The sequence below is a fragment of the Citrus clementina genome, unplaced genomic scaffold (assembly GCF_000493195.1).
Source record: "Citrus clementina cultivar Clemenules unplaced genomic scaffold, Citrus_clementina_v1.0 scaffold_9, whole genome shotgun sequence".
Classification (NCBI taxonomy): Eukaryota; Viridiplantae; Streptophyta; class Magnoliopsida; order Sapindales; family Rutaceae; genus Citrus; species Citrus x clementina.
Window position 1 is genome coordinate 22,915,737 of NW_006261964.1, and position 24,485 is coordinate 22,940,221.

Here is a 24,485-nt window from a genome sequence, read left to right on the forward strand (position 1 = left end):
CATTCTTGTCTTTATGAATCTTCTGCAGCTTTACTATTGCTTTTAACACTTCCAGCCTTATGAAATGCAACTTGATATCGATGTGCTTGGTCCTTTCATGGTGTGTTTGATTTTTTCTCAAACATATAGCACTTTGGCTGTCACAATTTATCATCATTGACCTCTGATCGACACCAAGCTCTTTAAGCATTCCTTTAAGCCAGATGGATTCTTTAACCGCTTTTGCAGCAGCTATGTACTTAGTTTCTATTGTTGAAAGTGCCACAACACTTTGCAGTTGAGCCTTCCAATTGACAGTACAATTGTTGAATGTGAAAAGGTATCCAATAAGTGACCTTCAACAATCCCCAGCATAATAAGAATCCACATAGCCAACAATCTGACTACTATCTTGTCTTTGTCCTCCATACATCAACCCATATATTGCTGTCTCATTTAGGTACCTGAGAATCCATTTTACAGCCCTCTAGTGTTCCTTACCAGGGTTTGCCATATACCTGCTTACAACACTCACAGCATATGATAAATCAGGCCTAGTTAAGACCATAGCATACATTAAGCAGCCTACAGCACTTGCATAAGGTACATTCATCATCTCAGACATTTCAGCTTCTGCTTTTGGACACAACTGATCAGATAGTCTGAAATGAGGTGCTAAGGGTGTTTGAACTATCTTTGAGTTTGCCATTCCAAACTTATCAAGTACCCTTTTGATGTATTCTTCCTGAATAAGAAACAGAGTTCCAATATTTCTATTCCTGTGTAACTGTATTCCCAGAATTTTCTTTGCTGGACTAAGATCCTTCATGTCAAACTCTCTTTTAAGCTTCTATTTCAGGTCGTCAATTAAACTCATACTCACACTGGCAATAAGCATATCATCTACATACAATACCAAGTAAACCATCACCCCTGAATCCTCTCTAAAGTAAACACAATAATCCAAGTTACACCTCTGAAATTTCTGCTTTTAACATTAAGCTGTCAAATCTGAGGTACCATTGCCTTGGGGGACTGTTTAAGTCCATACATAGACTTTTTCAAATGAAAAACCCAGTCAGCCTTTGATTCATCTATGAAGCCTTCAGGCTGTGCCATTACAATATGCTCTTGTAATTCCCCATATAAGAATGTTGTTTTTACATCCATTTGTTCTAAGTGCATGTTGTTTACTGCCACCAGTGACATGATGATTCTTATAGAGGCATGCCTCACTACAGGTGAAAATACCTCAGTAAAGTCAATGCCCTTATTTTGAGTGAATCCTTTTGCAACAAGTCTAGCTTTGAATCTCACTGGTTCCACTCTTGAGATGCCCTGCTTGAGTTTGAACACCCATTTGCAGTCTATCACTTTTTTCTTATCTGGTTTTCTCACAAGTACCTAGGTGTCATTCTTATTCAAAGAATCAATTTCTTCCTTCATGGCTTCCAATCACTGGTCTTCATTCTTCCCTGAAACAGCTTCCTTATAGGATTTAGGTTCATCATAGTCCAGTCCATGACTTACTGTTAGTGCATATGTAATCAGATCTGCATATACATACTTCTTTGGTGCCCTTATAACTCTCATTTCACTATCCTTGGCCAGCTGATAATCTTGCAATGTTGTTTGACTTTCTAAAGTTTCATCAGAATTATCTACATCTCTTCCCTCATCTTCTGATGTCTCATATGAAGTTGTATCCCCAGATTTTCTAGTAAGCTCCACCTTAATATGATCTTTCAGTAAATTAGTGTCATTGTTTGAGTCTTCAAGCTTCTGTGTATAGCTCTTAAGCATTTCTTGTTCATTGAAGACCACATCTCTACTGACTATACACCTGGGTGGCTTTAGATCAGTACACCAAAGCTTATAGCCCTTCACACCTTCTGGATATCCAAGAAAAACACATTTCAGAGCCCTAGGCTCAAGCTTTCCTTACTTCACATGTGCAAATGCTGGGCAGCCAAATATCTTTAAATCAGAATAATTTGCAGCTCTGCCTGACCACATTTCTATAGGTGTTTTAAAGTCTATGGCACTGGATGGACTTTTGTTGACTAAGTAACAAGCTGTCATCAGAGTTTCAGCCCATAAAGAATGAGGAAGTTTTGAGTGAATTAGTAGACACCTTACTTTGTTCATGAAAGTTCTATTCATCCTCTCAGCAAGTCCATTTTGCTATGGAGTATGCCTTACTGTCTTGTGTCTTACAACTTCATTCTGAGCACAGAAATCATCAAACAGTTGATTGCAAAATTCCAATCCATTATCAGTCCTTAGCCTTTTGACTTTTCTACCTGTTTGTGTTTCTACTAGTGCTTTCCACAACTTAAACTTCTTAAAGACTTCATTTTTACCCTTCAAGAGATACACCCAAACCATTCTAGAATAGTCATCAATCAAGGATATGAAGCATTTAGCTCCACTTAAAGAAGTTGTCTGTGCTGGTCCCCACAGATCAGAATGGATATAATCTAAAGTCCCTTTGGTCTTATGCACTGTAGTTTTGAAGCTAGTTCTAGAGGATTTACTTAGGACACATACCTCACAGAACTCAACAGGGCCTAACTTATCATCCCTTAAGACTCCCTGCCTTTCTAAGATCTTCATCCCCTTCTCACTCATATGCCCCAATCTCATGTGCCACATTAGTGTTTTATTTAGATTCTGACTTGTTGAGACACTAACATCCCCAAAATGGTTGTCTCTTACAGCACATACAAGCTTATTTTTTGCCCTCTTTATTATCACAATAGACCATCTAATTATCTTCATAACACCAGATTCCATTTTAATGATACAACCCATTTTATCAAGAATTCCTAGGGATATTAAGTTTCTTTTTAGCTCAGGAACATGCCTAACTTCACTTAATTCCCTAATCACCCCATCAAACATTTTAAGCCTAATGGTTCCAAGACCAACTATTTTGCAAAATGAGTTGTTTCCCATCATGACTTCCCCACCATTAAAAAGTCTATAACTGGAAAAAAAGATTTTTATCAGGGCACATGTGATAAGTGCATCCAGAATCTAACACCCACTTACCATTGGTTTGAGTTCCAGTGGCCAGAAGAACACCAGCTGAGTCATAGCCATCATCATCCTTTTTTTTTCTAATGCAACAACATTTTCATTATTTTTGGGTCCATTTTTTCCATTGTTCTTTCTTTCTGGACAGTCCTTCTTGAAATGTCCATCTTTGTGGCACTGGAAACATTTCAGATTTTTATTCTTTGACTTAGACTTGCTGCATTTTTTGTTCTTGTTACTGAAATCCTTCTTCTCTAGTTTACCCCTTGCTGTTAAGCCTTCTCCATCTTTTGTTTCTGACTTCTTTGTAACCTATTTAGAACTAAGAGAATCTTTTACATCAACCATGGTTATTGATTGCCTTCTATATAACAACGTGTCTATAAAATGTTCATAGGAAGGTGGGACAAATGATAACAAGATTATAGAATGATCATGTTGTAGTTATCAATGTGATTTGCCAGAGAGCTACCCTCATCTATCTGCAATGTATACAACCTCTTCTTGGTGCATAGTCTCTTGGTTAGAGATTTCTTCGTATATAGGTCTTCTAATTTCTTCCAGAGGCCTGCAACAGTTGTTTGATCCCCCACTTCCCTCAGAACTTCATCTCCCAGACTCAAGATTAAGGTACTATGAGCCTTGTCCAATCCCAAACTTGATTATTTTCATATAACAAATGGTTGAAATTCCATTGTAAAATTAAACTCATTAAGTATCTTTCTGAGTCGATCATCAACCAAATCACGCATTAAAAGAACGAACTTCATATCATTATTATAATGAATTTCCCATGAAATGTAACTTTGCCCAAGTGAGGATTTTTATCCCTTGCATCGATATAGCTCATTGTGTCAGCCTTTAATACAACACCGAAATTTTATGTTGTTTTATTCATATCATTATCTTTTGTGCATAATCGACAGCTATTAACAGTGTAGCCTTTGGATCTTTGTGCAAACTTCTTTGGACCGTTGGCTAGATTTAAAATTTCTTCGAAGAATTCTACAATTGACGCTCGTTGCAAAGTTTTAACCTATAAATACATATTAGAAATAAAAAAAATTGCTATTACTTGAAACAAAAATTCACAATCGCAATGTTTGAGAGACTTACAAGATTCGAAAACTATGTATGAAATACTTCATTGTGAACTTTTTTAATGTGATGTTTTGCACCACGCAATATCTCTCGCTTGAGAATTGCTAGATGTTGCCCTATGTCAATTCAATCATTACTTAGTAAGTCACTGGATAAATGATAATTAAAAACTAGAGATAAAAATATTTGAACAAAAAATATACACTACATACTCGGTGAAAAATGGTTACAGTACCTGTGTTGAATAACACATATTTGTGTACCTGAACCCATGAAACATTATTAAGACATAATTTAACCCCTTTACTGCCAGGACACCCAAATTTGTTACCACCAACATCATTACAAAATGGTTGGTTACTTTTGGTTTCTACCTTGTCAATGTAACTTTAACAAAAATTCATACTTTCCTCCATAAGGTACCCTTAAGCAATTGAAGCCTCAAGAAGTGCTTGATTTTGCACATACTTTCAAGGTCAGTAGCTCCTTATAACCAAAAGATATGAAGAATATAACAAAAAATGTAAGACATAAATATAGTAAAAAAATACGAGTAAAAACATTGTTGCAGTACCTTTCAATGAAAAACAGCCATTGGCATTGAACAGGACCAGCAATTAATGCCTCTTTAGCTAGATAAATAGGTAAATGCTCTATCATATCTAAAAAGAACATTGGAAAAATCTTCTCAAGATGACAAAGGGAAAGGGAAATTCTCTCTTGTATTTTGAGTAAGTCTTCAGATACGTTCACTTTGAGCATAGTTGACAAAAATAATTGCTTAATTCAATCAAAGTTTCAACAATATTTGTAGGTAATGCTCTACGTTAGCCAGAGGAAGTAATATTTGCATCAATACATGACTGCCATAGCATTTAAGACCCCAAATGCTAAATTCTTCAGTATGGACACATCGAGCATTAAGTATATCATACAACTAAAATTTACACTTCAATTCCAGATAACCGGGAAGGTCTTATCCCCACTTCTTTATTTTATCAAAAAAAAAAATACTTTGTCTTTCTGAAACTGATGACATCTTGGAAAAAAATTAATAGAGGCCCAAGTAAAAATATTTTCTGAAAAATCACTGATAATCCATAACAGTGCTACATGTAATTTTAACATTTGATTGCACGAAACATCATAGCTAAGTACCCCTTTCAGCCTATAATTCTTTCAACTTCTTAATCAATGGTTGCAAATAAACATCAATCTTGTTACCGGCACTTTAGGTCTATCAATAAGCACATATAAATATTATGAATGGTTGTTTTGTGCACATCCAAGGTGGAAAAATGTGTGGAATTAAAACTACAGGCCATTTACAATTTGATACAGACATCGTTCTAAACTGATTCAAACTATTACTTTCTAATCCAAGCCTAACATTACGAATATCTAGAACGAAATCAATATATGTTTGATCAAATGATTTCAATGCAGGATTATCAGTAGGATGCCTTAGTACGCAATCATTAATGCATGATTTAGCATGCCATCTCATAAAAGAAGAATTCACATCAATTTTTTATATATAGATGCATAACAATGTTAGTACAAATTCAGACTCATTAACATAATATTTGAGTGTAAGGACTGCCTCATGTGTTAGTACAAATTTATCTATCCCATTATGAGCTAATATAACACAATTAAAGATTATATTTGTCCACAATATACTACTGTATAGGGTATGTCAAAATCAGACTCATTAACATAATATTTGATCACTTAATAAATGAGTTTGTCAAAATTGCTCCTTAATATTTGACATTAGTCACGTATTAATTCAGTAAAATATAGAAAACAATTAGAATGATTTATGCCAGTCCACAAAATGTGAGAAATAAAACTAACAAGAAGTTGATGGATTTAAATGATTTCTTCACGCTCGTAAGGTCAAGTTCAGGTTATCAGACGGCTAAGAACAGGGTGTTGAAAAGTCATGCACGTGACATTCAAATTCAAAAATGCATGCAAAATTTCAAATGCCTACCAAACATTTGAAGAAAAAATAGAAAGTTGGCAAATTTGTCAAATTTGCCAAATGGACACCATTGACTATTGGCTTAGGTTAGGTGGAATAGTAAAGGGGCTAGTGCAATAGTGCCATTATTTTCCTTATAAATAGATGGCGCTTCTTCCATTCTTTTGGATCCCAAAATTATTAAGCTTATAAGTTTCTAAGCTTTTGAGAGAAGTGAGAGAAGTGTGTCTGGAGAATTTATCTTTCCTGCAGAGTGTGAGAGTACTGGGTATATTTGGGTTTCTGGGAAGTGAGATTCGTTACTCAAATATTGTACTCTATTAATTGTTAAATAAACAATTATTCTTTCTTGGCTCCATGGATGTAAGTTTAATTACCGAACCACGTAATTCTTGTGTCCTTTATTTTTCTGTAATTATTTTGTACGCTTGATTTCGCATTCCGCGCACAACAAGTGGTATCAGAGCCGAAGGTTCGTACTTTGGGGGATACGGCACTGTTCACGTATACGGTACTGTTCACATACGGTACTGTTCACGTATACGGTGGAGACAACCATTTGTACTTGGGAGATAGTCTATTGTAAATAGTGTGTATTTTTGCATGTCTAGGAAAGTTCTGTCAACAAAGGCGATAAGAGTCTAAGGATTCTGGGTTTTAATTAGGACCGAGTTACCGTCTAGTTTCTTGGGAACTTTCCTGGTGCATTTATTCATGCGAAATTAACATCATAGAAACTGTTTTTCAAGTGGAAATAGTTCGTTGAGAAAATGGTAGAAGGTGAAACTTCCAGAATTGGGGAGAGATCTACCGAGACTATTTCAGGAGACACTTCATGTGGGAGGCGAGATTTGTCAAATCGCTATTCAGCACTTGTTATAGAAGGCCAGAAGATCGATGTTGAAAAGTTTGATGGGAAAATCAACTTCGGCATGTGGAGGCGCGAAGTTATGGATGCCCTTATTCAAATCGATCTCGATGCTGTTCTGAAAAATAAAAGACACTTGTATGATGAAGAAATTTGGGATCGTATGAACGAGAAAGCTTGTGGTCAGATCAGATCTTGTTTGACCAAGGAGGTGAAATACTTGGTGAAAGATGAGGAGTGTGCGGTGACTTTGTGGCGTACATTGGAGGAGAAGTACCTGGTGAAAAGTCCTGAAAATCGCCTTCATGGAATGAGCCAAGTATATGGTTTTCGAATGAAGCCTGGGGTGTCAATGCACGATCATGTTTCAAGATTTGAAAAGTTATTTGCTGATTTGAAGAATCTTGATGAAGATATTAAGGATGAAGTCAAGGCTATGATTCTGTTACACTCACTACCAGAGGAATATAGCCATTTTGTGACTACTTTGATATATGGGAAGAGTGTGATCGTCTTTAAAGATGTTTGCACAATATTGACTAGCTTAGAGATTCGGAATAATGATAAAAATTCTGAACGAGCATCGTCTGAAGCTTTGGTGAGCAGAGATTGGGAGATGGAGAAACAGAAGAAGCGTGGTGGAAAGAATTCTCGATCCAAATCGAGAATTAGAAATATAGCCCGAGATGAGTGTGCCTTTTGTCATGAAAAGGGCCATTGGAGGAAAGATTGTCCAAAGGCTCAAAAGAGAAATAAGAAGAAACCAGCAGCAGCAAACATGGCACGGAAAGATGAGGGCTCTGATTATTCACTAAGTATTACTCCTGCAGCATACGTGGCTAGTTCGAGCGAGTGGATACTTGATACTGGATCAACTTATCATTTGTGTCCTATTAAGGAATGGTTTATGGATTTTCGTAATTTGGAATCCGGTGCAGTTGTGATGGGGAATGATCAACCTTGTCGCACAATGGGGATAGGAACAATTCGGCTCAAAATGTTTGATGGAATGGTTAGAGAACTCAAAGAGGTTAGATTTGTTCCAGCTTTAAAGAAAAATCTAATTTTTGTGGGTGCTTTGGAAGCTAAAGGCTACAAGGTTACCATTGAAGATGGCACAATGAAGTTTACGCATAGGGCTATGGTGATTCTGCAAGGGGTTCGGCGTCACAATTTGTACTATTTGAAGGGAGGTACAACTGATAAAGCAAATGCTGTTGAGACACACAGTGACACCACCAAGCTATGTCATGTACGACTGGGACATGCTGAAGAGAAGTCTTTGCAAACTCTGATGAGGCATGGACTTTTAAAAGGTACCAAAACCTGTAAATTAAATTTCTGTGAGCATTGTGTAGTAGGCAAGAAAACAAGGGTCAAGTTTGGTACAGCTAATCACGATACTCGTGAGATCCTTGAATATATTCATAGTGATGTATGGGGACCAACCAAGACTGCATCAATTGGTGGAAGCCATTATTTTGTTACATTTGTTGATGATTTCTCTAGATGTGTGTGGGTGTACACCATGCGAGCAAATGATGAGGTTCTAGAGATTTTCGTGAAATGGAAGAAATTAGTGGAGACTCAAACTGGCAGAAAGATCAAAGTATTACGATCTGATAATAGGGGTGAATATGCTTCTGATCCATTCTTGCAAGTATGCCAGAACGAGGGTATTAAAAGACATTTCACGGTGAGACATACTCCGCAACATAACGGTGTGGCTGAGCGTATGAATTGTACTTTACTGGAGAAGGTACGGTGTTTGTTATCTAATGCTGGTTTAGATAAAAAGTTTTGGGCTGAAGCTGTGAGCTACGCAAGTCACTTGGTAAACCGATTGCCTTCTGCTGCAATTAGAGGTAAAACTCCTATGGAAATGTGGTCTAGAAAGCATGCACAAGACTATGATTCCCTTCGTATATTCGGGTGTCCAGCTTATTATCATGTTAAAGATGGTAAACTGGATCCTCGTGCTAGAAAAGCTATCTTTGTGGGATTCAAAGGTGGAGTAAAGGGTTTCAAGCTTTGAGATCTCGAAGATAAAAAGTTTGTGTGTAGCAGAGATGTCACATTTGATGAAGCTTCAATAATAAAAGCTTCAAGTTCTCAGCAGGTGGAGAACAAAACCGAAGAGGTATTGCAGCGGGTGGCGTTTGATGCAACTCCATATGTACGAGTTAGTTCTACATCAAAGAAGAGTTCAACTATGGATGTGACACCTAAAGTTGAAGAACAAGTTGTTTCTTTTGATGTCCCACAAAATGAAGAAACAATTGATGATGTAGATAATGATGATTTTATAGCAACAAGGAGGCTAAGAAGAGAGACAAAGAAACCCGGATGACTTACTAAAGATATGGTGGTAGCCTATGCACTTCCAGTTATTGATGATGACATCCCCAACACTTTCGGTAAAGCATTACGCATCAGTGAAAGTGATCAGTGGAAGCTAGCCATGGAGGAAGAGATGAAATCTCTCCATCAAAACCATACTTGGGAACTTGTAAAGTTACCAAAGGGGAAAAGGGCTATTGGCAATAAATGGGTCTACACCAAAAAGCAAAGATCTCCGAATCAAATAACTCCTCGATACAAGGCAAGGCTCGTGGCAAAAGGTTTTGCTCAAAAGGAAGGTATTGACTACAATGAAGTTTTCTCTCCAGTTGTAAAACATACTTCCATTCGTATCCTACTTGCCTTAGTTGCAGAATATGAGTTAGAGTTGGCTCAGTTGGATGTTAAGACGATGTTCTTACATAGAGATTTGGAGGAGGAAATCTATATGATTCAGCCCTGTGGTTTCAAAGTTGCTGGAAAGGAGAATCATGTGTGTAGGTTGATTAAATATTTGTACGAACTGAAGCAATCGCCAAGGCAGTGGTACAAAAGATTTGATCAATTTATATAAGGGCAGAAATTCACCAAAAGTGAACACGATCATTGTGTTTACTTTAGAAGACTACCAGATGGAGCTTTCATCTATTTGCTACTCTATGTCGACGATATGCTTATAGCTTCGAAGAATAGAGATGAGATCGAAAGATTAAAGAAGCAGCTGGCTTCTGAGTTCGAGATGAAAGACTTGAGTGATGCACAGAGAATACTTGGGATAGAGATTCGTAGAGACAAGAAGAATGGGAGCGTGTGGTTGACTCAAAAGTCTTATTTGAAGAAAGTGCTAGAAAGATTCGGTATGGATAATAAACCGATATGTACACCTCTAGCTCCTCATTTTAAATTAAGCTCTTCTTCATGTCCTAAATCTCAAGAGGAGCGCGATTACATGGCTCGTGTTCCATATACTAGTGATGTGGGTAGTCTTATGTATGCTATGGTATGCACAAGGCCCGATATATCTCAAGCAGTAAGCATGGTTAGTAGATACATGCACAGTCCGGGTAAAAATCAATGGCTTGCAGTAAAATGGATTCTCCGATATTTGTATGGGACAGTTGATGTTGGGTTATTATTCAAGAAGGATTTTGGTCAACAATGTGTTGGGTATTGTGATTCGGATTTCGCTAGAGACCTTGACAAGCGAAGATCAACAACGGGCTACGTATTCACATTGGGTGGAGGTCCGGTTAGCTGGAGGTCGATTCTACAATCGACAATTGCTCTGTCCACTACGGAAGCAGAGTATATGGCAGCAACTGAAGCTGTAAAAGAAGCTACCTAGTTGAAAGGCTTGTTAGGTGATTTGGGAGTAATCCAGGAGAACATTGCGGTCTTCTGTGATAATCAAAGTGCGATATTCCTTACGAAGAATCAAACATATCACGCTCGGACGAAGCACATAGATGTGAAATATCATTATGTGAGGGAGATTATCAAGAGCGGTATCGTGTTGTTGAGAAAGATCGATACCAAAGATAATCCATCAGATATGTTGACGAAGGTAGTTTCTGGAGTTAAGTTTCAACATTGCTTGAAATTAATTCAAATCCTTCGATTGTGTTAAGATATGTCCTTCGGGAATTATGAACTATGGTTGGCTTGATCCCAAATTTTGGGTACGTAGGCAGTCGAATCGACACAGCCATTCTAGATCCTTATTGAAGGATCAGTTTGGCGATGAGGGTTCATTGGTAGTCGACTCAGATTTGGACAAATTTTCGCCGAGTTGGAGAATTGTTGAAAAGTCATGCACGTGACATTCAAATTCAAAAATGCATGCAAAATTTCAAATGGCTACCAAACATTTGAAGAAAAAATGGAAAGTTGGCAAATTTGTCAAATTTGCCAAATGGACACCATTGACTATTGGCTTAGGTTAGGTGGAATAGTAAAGGGGTTGGTGCAATAGTGCCATTATTTTCCCTATAAATAGATGGCACTTCTTCCATTCTTTTGGATCCCAAAATTGTTAAGCTTATAAGTTTCTAAGCTTTTGAGAGAAGTGAGAGAAGTGTGTCTGGGAAATTTATCTTTCCTGCAGAGTGTGAGAGTACTGGGTATATTTGGATTTCTGGGAAGTGAGATTCATTACTCAAATATTGTACTCTATTAATTGTTAAATAAACAATTATTCTTTCTTGCCTCCGTGGATGTAGGTTTAATTACCGAACCACGTAATTCTTGTGTCCTTTATTTTTCTATAATTATTTGGTACGCTTGATTCCGCATTCCGCGCACAACACAAGGGTGTTGAGCTTTTGACAGACAATATGATGGAGAAGTTTAAGGTTGCTTGGAATGTAGATGGCCAGGGTTAAAAGATTGCTTCGTTTCCAGTTTACCCGAGAATTGGAAAAGTAGGAAATTAATAATAGTTGATTTAAGCTTAAATTAATATATATTGTTGATGCTAAACTTTAGTCGAGTTGATTTGTTGGCTAGCAATCAGACCTCAATGTGAATATTTAAATTTATATATGGAAGAGTGGTTTGCCAATTTTTTAAATTTTCAACATTTCAAATTCTTAATTAATACATATTGTTGATGTTGAAATCTAGTCGAGTCAATTTGTTGGTTACCAACTAGACCTCGACGCAAATATTTAAATTTATATGTGCGAGAGCAGTTTTTCAATCTCTTGAATCAGCAAGAATCCATGAACTCGAGTAAATTCTCCACTAACACCTGCAATAACAGAAAGCAATAAGAGGCAATAAAAATTTTTCTACCTTTAACCCTTCGATGCCCAATTTATTTTTTTGGGTTTATTAGAAAAATTAAAGTAGTGTCTGGTTTTTTAATGTAATAGAAATAGAAAGAAAAATCTCAACGTAAAGAGAGTGAAAAATAAAAGGTAGTCTAAAGACGAAAAAATTGAACCTATTTTGGTTTTCATAGTTTGTTTTTATAGAGGTATGAATCCTTTTCTCCATTGACTTTACTTGTCAAAAGTAAAATCACAAGTCGTCCGCCCCGAAATCCGCTGCATTGAATCACTTTATCGAAATTTAACTGCACAGGAAGGTGTCTTGTTGCTTCATTTCATCATCCATGACGCATTCTCTGTATCAGTTCCAATTTTATCCGATGCTGCAAAGAGACCATGATGAATCCTCTGATCCCATTATTAGTAAAATTCTTTACAAAAGTGAACCATAAAGTAAGACAGCTTGGACCAACATTTATAAAAGTTGAAGCACAAACAAAAAAGGCAAGCCCATAACTATTTAATCTTTTGAAATTAAAAGGTTAAAAATGAAAAATTGGGGTCAAAAACTCTTTCTAATGCTCTCCAAGTTCAACTTGGCTTCGCCTGATAACTCCTACGATATTGACCTCTTAATTTTAATGGTATAACGTCACAGCCAACTTTAGTTTTTATTTATTTATTTATTTTTTAATGGCCCCCATCGAACCAAAACCTTGGATTGGTACCTAACCTAATTTTATATTTGGATGCAAATTTTCAGCTAGCTAGGACGTTCAAAAGTGGCATGGGCACGGGCACAAGCTCCAAACAATTAGAATTTGCAACAAAGCCACCCAACGATAGATATCATCTTACCACACCAGTTAGGGTCGGTTCTACCAGTTCGGAGACCTTAATGAATTTTTTTTCGAAGGCCTTTTTACATTAAACAATATGTGCTTAGAATAATTAGAATGATAACACATACAAAGTTGACTAGTTGAGATGAATATGATGATCAAACGTCAGATGATAAAAATGAATTTTATAGAAAAGATCAGAAGAATTTTCTTTATAGATACGAGAGTAAAAAACTTTAGGTTGTTGATTCAATATCCATTAGTGAGGTTTTAAATAGGGTTAATAGGATCCTAAAAGTTTTAAAATCTAACATTAATAATTTTAATAGAGTAATTATTTTTTTGGAAAGGGAAAGCATTGGATTTTTTTCTTGTAATTATTATCAAAATAAAGTTTCAAAGTGTTAAAATCATTATTATACAGTAAAAATTGTATTTTTAATTAAAACAATTACTTTTAAGGTAAAGATTATTAAACATGGAGTTGATGATGAATGACAGTAATAATAATGAGATGCATAAAAATTAAAATTTTCTATAGTATAAATTTAACTTTAAAAAATAGAATCTTAGAATAATTATTATAATTGTATTAATAAATAAATACTCAAAATTATTATTTTCTTAAATATGAGACCTTAGCCGACCACTTAATTTGTCTAGTCCTAAAGCCACCAACAACACCAGTCATGATCAATGTTCATAGCTAGAGAAATTCTCAAATACATTAGAGGCAGCATGTCAGCCATACAATAAGCAAATTATGTTATGTTATGTGTGCATTTATTTTGAAAAACTATCATGCAAGTGGTGGATATATTTAATTCAATTACACATGTCATGCATGCATCAATTAGTTGTAATACATCATAAGTATTTTAGAATTTCTCCAATACCAATCGTGGCAGGCAGCACAATCAACTGTAGATCTAGCGACAATTAATGCTTAAGCCATGCACTGGTTCGACTTGCCTTATTTCTACAATCAAGTCCCTAGTGATGTAATAGCTATGTGGTGCTACACTGCTTAAATTAGTGGACAACAAGTACATGACAGTTAATTTTCCGTTTGAGCCTGCGGATGAAGCGGATAATACAGGGCCATTTGCTCAATTTGTTATAGAGAAAATGATGGATTTAGGGAGTTATTTTACAAGATTTGGACCCAATACTAAGTTGATCTTGTGCTCAAATCTTCATAATTTGTTGTTAGATGTATGTGTATAGTAATATATGGTTAAGATTTAATTAATTTTATATTCTTATCCAAAAACTACCAATTGTATTCTTCCAAAAAGTTAATAAAAAATTTAACTTAACACTGAATCTAAATCCTATTTTACATATTTAAAGTTAGGGTTGGCGTATCATACTGCTAAGGATAAGGGTGTTGAGCTTTTTACTTAAACTATGATAGAGAATTTTAAACGTGCTTGGAATGAAGATGCGCAGAGCCAAAAGATCGTTTGGCTTCCGATTTACTTGAGGAATAGTAAAGGGGGTGATTAGTGTTAAAAATTATATGTTTAGTAAGGGATAAAAATTTTATTTTGTGCTTATAATATAATTTACATTTGTAATTATGTAACATATTATGAATTTCTAATTATTTTTCTAAATATTTGATTTTTTTGTGTTTTTAGGTAAAAACAATAATTTTACGCAATTTGAGGCTTCAAACAAATGTACAGATGTTAAATTTGGATTCTAAAAGTCCGAGAAATTAGGTATTTGTCAAGGAGGATTTGCGGCTTTTGTTGTAAATTTATAATTTTTTACCATAGTAAATAAGGTAATTGTGAAATTATAAGTTTTTAATATGTTAGGTGCTGTAATTGTTAGTGGAATGTGTTGGATGTGATTGAGTGGATTAAGTTAGGTTTATGTTTTGTTAGTGGGACAAATGTATGACTAAGATGCAATTAGCTTTATTTATTTGTGTGGTGTGAATTAATCATATATTAGTGTAAATAGAGCGGGGTAACACACCTCTCCACACATTTTCTTCTCTTTTTTCCCCTCAATTGCTTCTTCTCATCTCTCTTTGTAATATATTTTTAATAAATAAAATTAGTTTTATTTCCTATTTTCAAATACCATTTTTTTAATTATGTATTTTTCAATTTTAATAATTCCATTTATTTCAAATATGTTTAGCTAAATACTAATAGTTAGGGTAAGTGAAACTCTTAGTAGAAAAATATGATTTAATTAAATTTTATTTTTAATTATATAAATTAAATTATTTTCTATTTAATTTTATCCATATTTTATATTTTTATATTTTGATTTATTGTAGACAAACGTGAGAGTTTAGCATAATGAATTCTTAATATCTTAGTATAAAGTATGGTAAAATGATATTTTGACTTATTGTAGACAAATTAAGTTTTGGCACAGTAAGTACTTAATCCATAATAAAATTAATGGGATAATAATTGTAATTTATACAATTAATATTTTGAGCAATAAAATAATTTTTTTATTAAATTATATTTATTACTAAAAGTGGATCCATAACCCTAACTAATTTAATTTAATAGTTTTCACAAATTAAATTGCATATATTTAAATTTTATTTTCATTCTTTAGATAAACTTAAATAAACAAATTAAATCTTTTTTTGTGGATCGACCTTGGACCCACCGAGTTATAGTATAACTAGGCACTCTTATACTTAGAAGTAAATTAAACACTTTTAAGTTGTGCCAGTGGGAAATGATATTATTATTTAATTGAAGATTGTAAAATGGAATAAAGATTGAAGGGTCAATATTATATGATTTGGATTATTAATTTTATTAATATTTTTTTCTCTCTTCCCTTTGATATTTAATTTTCTTAATTTTTACTAAGATTTGGAGAAATAATCATGTAGACCTCTATATTTTCAATAAAGGACACCAAGACCCTCTTTTGATAAAATACCTTTTGGTTCTATTAACTCAAAAATTTAACTCCAAATAAATACAATTATAATATTAAAATAAATATAACAATATATATTTTAATACTTTGCAATCCTATATTAAACTAAATTTATTTTAAATAGAAAAATAATATTAAAATAACTAAATAAAAATTTAAATTAAATTCAATATTATATAAAATAATTTTAATGTTATTAATACATGAGATATGTTTTATTAATTGTAAAATCTATTTAACCCAAATATTTATTTAAAATATTTATAATAAATATATTATTACAATAAATATAATAATTTACATTTTAAAAATATTTTATATATTAAAAGTATTCTAATTTTATTAGTCTACTAGACAAATTAAATTGTTTAAATAATATTTATATTAATTAAAAAATTTAAAGTTAATTTCTTTAGTTACAATCTACTAAGGATATTATAGTCAAAAGGGGCCTTGGTGTCCCTTATTGAAACCTTTGGGTCTACATGATTATTTCCCTAAACTTGGTGGGTGTAGGTGCCTTTTCTCTTTCTACTTTTCTTTTTTCTCTCTCTTATAAATCTATAAATGGAAACATTATAGATCATGATTTCTTGTGAGACGCTGGGAGTTACTGGTAACTAAAGGCTTGCAAGTGGGGAGACTAAGAGATCTATCTTATGAACAACTAGATTTATATATTTTAATAAATTCATAATAATCCCCTTGGATGTTCATTACAAAAGAAAATGCCTCATTAAGACCTTTACTTAACAAAAAAAAAAAAAAACCGTCATAGGAAACAAATATTAGTAAAGGAAAAAAAGTACGTCATTTGTTGATGTCTTGACATATATGATTCTTGAAGATATGAAGTTATCTCATTAAAATCTTACTAGGAAAAATGCTATTGGATAAAAACGGATGGAGCTACTTAAACCAACCAAACTACTTATTAAACTCTCTTTTAAAAATAATTTTATGATTAAAATATCACTAAATTAAATTACAATTATGCACATTAAAATATAGTAAAAAATAATTTTTTTTTTACTCTTTGAACCTATCTTTACATTCAATACAGTTTTGCTAAACCCCAAATATATTTTCATTAAACTTTAATAGACTAGAGACAATATTCTTCTTTCAAGCCACATATTTTTGTTAAGTGGGCATATGTGATTGGATTCAGGGTAATAAAGTTGGTGGTTATCTCTTTGTTTGCATTTGGCAATGGGCAACAATCAAGGACAATTGTTGTTGACGGCAACAATTCTTATAATTTGATGGATATTGACTTTGTGGAGGAACAATACAATATTAACAATAATTTGAATCACGAACAGTATGAAATTCTTTAATTCATATTTGATTTTTGGGATTTTTTTTTTCTATTCGAAATTGATAGAGAGGTTTTCCAAATGTAGCCTATAGTTTTAGTAACCATATTCGAAATGTAACTTGTAGTTTCAATAACCATATTCTATTATATGCAAGATATGTTTCCATCAGATCTATCAATTCTGATACAGATTCTGTGATGGATTATAACAGTGAATTTACAACTTATGAGGTAACTTTAGATTATAATCAACCTTGCATTAATGTTTATGGAATTTTATTTAACATCCATGACATTTTTGCCTATCTAGACATTCAAGAGTAGAGAACCAATAATTTAGTGAACTTGTGATGTTAGAAAGAAAAATGGTATAATGGTTGTCATCAAGAGATCTAAAATTGGTCACAGTGGTAAAAGATCAAGGATCTTATTTGGTTGTGACACAGGTGAAAAGTATAAAAATAAATAAATAAGAAGAAAGACAACAAAAAAGATTCAAAATAGAGAATAACTGGTACAAAAGATACGGATGTCCTTTAAAAGTTAAACATTTATAACAATTGGATACTAAATATAGTGCGTTGAGTGCATAATTATCCAATTTTAAAAATCTTGAACGTTACTCATTTGCAGGGAGATTAATTGTAGAAAAAAGACCAATATTAGTTGACATGTCAAAAAATATAGTATAACTAAAAGATATTTTAGTCACTTAAAAAAAAGATGTTTTTAATGTTTCTACAATGAAGTCAACAGAAAATGTACTATAAAGATATAAAGTGATTGAGATGGCTGGCAGATCACAAATGCGGCAACTTTTAAATAAGTTATCTGAATTTAATTACATCAAGTGGGATAGGTGTTATGACAACATAGACATTGCAAAAGACCTATTTTAGGCGCACCTAAGAGCATGGAGTTGTTACACACATTTCCTAGTGTTCTATTGATGGACTGTACTTACAAACTCAATAAATATTATCTTCATTTTTTTTGAGATTTTATAGGAATGGCATCAACTGACATGACTTTTAATGTTGCTTATACATATATGAGTTCTGAGCGGGAATAAAGCTACACATAGGCTAGACAGATTAAGGAGTTTAATGGACAATGATTTTTTATCTAAGGTCATTCTCACTGACAGAAAGTTGGCTTTAATGAATGCCATTGAGAAAATTTTTCCTAATGCAAAGCATTTTTTATGTAGATGGCATATTGGTATTGATGTCATAGCAAACTGCAAAAAGTTATTTGCAGCAAATGATAAGTGGGAGAAGTTCATAATGAGTTGGAACTTATTGGTATTATCTTTAAATGAAATTGAATTCATTGACCACTATAAAACCATGCACAAATATTTTGCATATCTTTTTGGAAGTGATGCAATATGTAACAGATACATGGTTGAACAACTATAAAGAAAGATTTGTTTTAGTGTAGACTAGGAATGACAATGAAGAGGGGTGGGGGTGGGGAGCCATACCCCATTCCCTCCCTCCCCCATTAAAAATTTTGCCTCCATTTCCCACCCCGCCCTTTAATAAATTTAGTGGGGCAGGGATAAGAAATTCACATATGGGGAGTGATTTCTCCATCCCTACCCCATTTCTCATTTGTTTATTTTATAGCAAGTATAGATAAATATCGAATTTTCTTTTAGTTATAACCTATTTATATTAGGTAGAAATAAAAAGAAAATTTATTAACTAACATTATAATTGATAAAACAAGAATTATTGAATAAAAATTAAAAAAATTATATATAATAAGGATTGGGGTAGGGGTGGTGTGGGAAGTACAAAATCAAATCTCACCCTATTAATAATTTGAGATTATTTTTCCCCAATTCCTTATCCCATTCCCTAAAAATTATTCAAAATTTACCCCATTTGGGGTGGGGCCTCATGGGGCTCTAAACCCATAGAAGATTTTGCCGTCCCTAGCGTTGACAGCTAAAAGTATGATCTTTGGAAACTAGACAACATATATATATATATATATATAATTTTAATTTTACCATTAACTTACTCATCTAATTTATTCATATATTATCATCATCATTATCATCTTTTTAATAGGGTTAAAAGTGCACAATCAAGGTTGAAGAAGTATCTTTCCATCATTAAAGGAAATTTTAAGACATTATGGGCAAAGATACACAATTTACTTGAGCTATAGTACACATATATTAAAGCATCATTTGAGAAAATTTTGACAATTGTGCAACATCTATTCATGCCTATGGAATTCAAACATATCGAGGCTTCATATATGTAAATGCATTAAGTATAATCCTTAGTGACCTGAAACGTGTTAATTTATATTAGGGTTGACCACTCTGTATGCAGGTTTGTTGTTTGCCAAATGTATAGTTTACCATGTGCTCATGAGGTTGCAGAATACAAAAGAAAATCACAGCTTATTCTGCTTGAGGGAATTAATCTTCATTGGAAAAAAAACTGATTTAGTAGTTGTTACTTAGAAGCAAAAGATGGAGTTAAGTTGTCAGCCAAAGTTTGCGTTAATTTCTAAGCAGTTTAATGAGAGTTCTATTTAAATCCAGTTAGAATCCTAGGAGTATCTTTCTTTTAGATCCAAAAGTGAAGACAAGAATACGAGGTCGACCATCTATCAAAGTTGATACTTCTACCTATCATGACCCATTTGCTTTTACGTTAGTATCATATGGGCAAGAAATTTGTTCATTTACTGTGAAGAGTAATTCAGTTCCATTTGTTAAATCAAAAGATGAGGTTGAACATAGAAAGAGACTAAAAACAAAGGCAATACAAATTTCCACTTAAGTTACTTAGTAAGTCATTTAATTTAATTTTTTTATTATGTATAATACTTATATTTGGACGTTAACAAAAGTATGTTAGTCAAATCAACTACGTTCTTAAGTTATTTTTGGAAGTAAGTGATGTTTTTAAAATTACTGGAGCAACACAGGATACTTTAAGACTAAGGCTTTTTCCTTACTCCTTAAGAGATTGAGCTAAACTATGGTTAAACTCATTACCATCTAATTCCATCACTACATGGAATGACTTGGCTGACAAATTCTTAATGAAATATGTTCCACCAATCAAGAATGCAAAATTGCAGAATGAGATCACTTCCTTTCACCAACTTGAAGATGAGAGTTTGTATGAGGCTTGTGAGAGATTTAAAGAGTTGCTCAGAAGGTGTCCTCTTCATGGCATTCCTTGCTGTATACAGCTAGAAACCTTTTATAATAGGTTAAATCCAAGTATGAGATTGATGGTTGATAGTTCAGCAAATGGAGCTCTGTTATCTAAATCTTACACTGAAGCCTATGAAATTTTAGAGAGAATTGCCAATAATAATTATCAGTGGCCATCAACTAGACAGACAACAGCAAGAAGAGCAGCGAGGGTACATAATATAGATGCAATTACAACATTATCAGCACAAGTAACTTACTTGACTAACATAGTGAAAGCCATGACTTCTGCTCCTACAGCGGTAAAGCAAGTTGCTGAACTGTCTTGCGTGTATTGTAGTGAGGAACATGTATTTGACAACTGTCTAGGAAATCCAGCATCAGTAAGCTATGTGGGCAATTTCAACCGACAGCCTCAAAACAACCCATACTCAAATACTTACAACCCTGGATGGAAGCAACGCCCAAATTTCTCATGGAGCAATCAAAATCAAAATGCTTCAACACTGAGTGGACAGAACAGAAATACTCAACCACTTGGTTTTCATCAGCAGAATCAACGGCAAAAACACATTAGCCATGATCCACTTACTTCACTGGAAACACTTATCAAGGAATACATTGCGAAGAATGAAGTAATTGTGCAAAGTCAAAGTTGTATCTCTAAGAAACTTGGAAAACCAAATTCGACAGCTTGCCACAACAATGAGTAGCAGATCTCAGGGAAGTTTGCCAGCAATACAGAAGATCCAAGAAGAGAGGAAAAAGAACATTGTAAAGTAATCAACCTAAGATCTAGAAAGAATGTTGATATCCCTATTGATGTGACTAAAAAAAAGTTGGAACTTAACTCCTAATAAGAACCACCTCAAGATGAGAGCATGTTACAACAACCCAGCCATCAAGATATTGGTGCTAATGGTCAAGCTACAACAACTTTGGAAGGGAATCAACCAATAAATGCTGAAGAAGAAGTTGCAACACCAATGGTGAACACTTACAATAAATCAAATGAGCAGAGATTGGTACCTCCTGAAGTTGCCCAGCAATTTAAGCATCCACCCCCTTTCCCACAGAGATTCCATAAATAAAAACAAGACAAACAGTTTAGCAAATTACTGGAAGTACTGAAGCAGTTACACATCAACATACCTTTCGTGGAAGCATTGGAGTAAATGCCTAATTATGTGAAATTTCTAAAAGATATCTTGGCAAGAAAAAAAGGTTGAAAGAATTTAAAACGTTGTTGTAACACAGGAATGCAGTCACATGCTTCAAAGTAAGATCCCTAAAAAATTAAAGGATCTAGGAAGCTTCACAATACCATGTTCCATTGGAACTAGGTACAAAGTCAAAGCACTTTATGACTTGGGAGCCAGCACTAAGCTGGTGCCATTATCTGTATTTAAGGAATTGAGAGTAGGAGAGTTCAGGGCAACAACAGTCACTCTACAATTAGCTGACAGATCTCATGCATACCCTGAAGGAAAGATTGAGGATGTATTGGTGAAGGTTGACAAATTCATCTTTCCTGTGGATTTCATTGTACTAGACTTTGAGGCTGATAAAGAGGTACCAATTATACTTGGGAGACTTTTCCTAGCAACCGAGAAGACTCTGATAGATGTGCAAAAATGAGGGTAAATGACCAACAAGTCACCTTCAATGTATTAGAAGCCATGAATAACCCTGATAAGGCAGAAGATTGTAATTTCCTGAGTGTTGTGGATCTTGCTGTAGCAGACAGAATAAATAGATGCTGCAGTAACGCGGTTAATGAAGCTGCAACCTTTGAAAGCTTTGAAGAAGAAGATGTTGCAGCAAATTAGATAGATTGGATGGGAGAAAGGCAATCTAACAGACATAGCAGATTTATTGAACCTTTAAATCTTTCAGACATGGAAGTAAAGACAACTTTACCATCTATTGAATCACCTCATACTCTTGAATTAAAATTGTTACCTTCACATTTGAAATATGCTTATCTTGGTCAAAACAATACACTTCCTGTAATCATTTTATCTACTTTGGATGCAGATCAAGAAAGGAGCTTGATAGATGTGCTTGAGAGATACAGAAAAGCAATTGGATGGACTATGGCAGACATTAAAGGGATCAACCCATCCATATGCATGCATAAAATTCTATTAGAGGACTACTGCAATAATTCAGTAGAGCAACAGAGAAGGTTAAATCTCATTACGAAGGAAGTTGTGAAAAAAAAATTTATCAAATGACTGGATGCTGGGATCATATACCCGATATCAGACAGTTCATGGGTAAGCCCAGTTCAATTTATTCCAAAGAAGTGAGGAATAACAGTGATAGCAAATAAAAAGAATGAACTTATTCCCACAAGAACAGTGACTGGATGGAGGGTATGTATGGATTACAAGAAGCTCAACAAAGCCATACGGAAGGATTACTTCCCACTTTTATTTATAGATCAAATGTTGGATAGACTTGCTGGAAAACAATATTATTGTTTCCTAGATGGGTATTCAAGCTACAACCAAATTGTTATAGCCCTAGAGGATCAGGAAAAGACTACATTTACATGTCCTTATAGAACTTTTGCCTTCAGAATGATGCCCTTTAGTTTATACAATGCTCCAGCAACTTTTTAGAGATGTATGATGTCTATTTTTTCGGATATGGTGGGGCAAACATTGGAAGTCTTCATGGATGATTTCTTAGTCTTCAGAGAGACATATATTGATTGTTTACACAACTTGGAAGAAGTTCTTAAAAGATGTGAGGTGACTAACTTAGTACTCAATTGGGAAAAATGTCACTTCATGGTGCAAGAAGGCATAATGTTGGGTCATAAGGTGTCTAAGAGTAGCATAGTGGTAGATAAAGTGAAAATAGAAGTGATCGATAAATTGCCACCTCCCACTTCAATAAAGGGGATTAGAAGTTTTTTGGGTCATGCTGGATTTTATAAAAGATTCATAAAATAATTTTCCAAAATAGCTAAACCATTATGCTCATTGCTAGAACATGACAAGCTTTTTCATTTTAATAAAGACTGTCTTCAAGCCTTTGGAGAATTGAAGAAATCTTTGATCGCTGCACCGGTGGTTATAGCACCAGATTGGACTCTACCATTTGAGCTGATGCGTGATGCCAGTGACCATTCTGTTGGGGTAGTGTTGGGGCAGAGGAAGAATAAAGTTTTCCACTCTATATATACTACGCCAACAAACCTCTTACTCAAGCTCAGATAAATTACACCACTACAGAGAAAGAGTTGCTAGCAATAGTATTTATTTTCGATAAGTTTAAAGCTTACTTGGTGGGTACTAAAGTGACAGTGTACATAGATCATGCAGCCATTAAGCACCTGATCTCAAAAAAGGATGCTAAACCGAGATTAATAAGATGGATCTTATTACTTCATGAGTTTGATTTGGAAATTAAAGATAAAAAAGGGACTGAAAATCAAGTAGCAGACCATCTGTCTAGGCTAGAAGCAGACGCAAGCACATTGATAAAGAAAGACATCACTGAAACTTTTCCTAATGAACAACTGTTAGTAATACAACAGGCATAGATGCTGCAGCAATCCAAATCTCCAAGGTATGCAAATTTTACTAACTACTTAGTAAGTTGATTGCTACCACCCGAGTTGAAGTTTCAGTAGAAAAAGAAATTTCTTCATGATGTGAGAAGTTACTAGTGGGATGAGCCATATTTGTATAAGTTATGCTCAGATCAAGTAATACGAAGATGTGCTTCAGAAGAAGAAATTCCTTTTATACTGGAATCTTGCCATGTTGTAGCATATGGAAGACATTTTGGTGGTCACAGAACAGGTGCTAAGGTTCTGCAATCAGGTTATTACTGGCCTTCTATTTTTAAAGATGCTTATGAGTTTGCTAAATATTGTGACAGGTTTCAAAGGACAGGAAACATAACTCAAAGACATGAAATGCCATTGACGAACATTCTGGAAGTGGAGATTTTCGATGTATGGGGAATAAACTTCATGGGTCCTTTTCCACCATCCTTTGGGAACTTATATATCCTGGTTGCTGTGGATTATGACTCCAAATGGGTAGAAGCTGTAGCATTACCTATTAATGATGCTAGAGCAGTAGTGAACTTCCTTCA

At 34.2% G+C, this 24,485-nt stretch overlaps 1 protein-coding gene and 1 non-coding gene across 2 annotated transcripts; one reads left to right on the plus strand and one right to left on the minus strand.

Annotated features, from left to right (window-relative positions):
• Positions 1-20,281: 20,281 nt before the first annotated feature.
• On the minus strand, positions 20,282-20,388 carry LOC112101580. The gene has a single exon (XR_002907610.1). It is a non-coding gene; the product is annotated as a small nucleolar RNA R71 (small nucleolar RNA).
• Positions 20,389-21,250: 862 nt separating this feature from the next.
• On the plus strand, positions 21,251-22,007 carry LOC112099949. Its single transcript, XM_024187486.1, has 2 exons — positions 21,251-21,394; positions 21,627-22,007. The coding sequence occupies exons 1-2, from the start codon at positions 21,251-21,253 to the stop codon at positions 22,005-22,007; spliced, it is 525 nt and encodes a 174-aa protein (XP_024043254.1).
• The last annotated feature ends 2,478 nt before the right edge of the window (positions 22,008-24,485 follow it).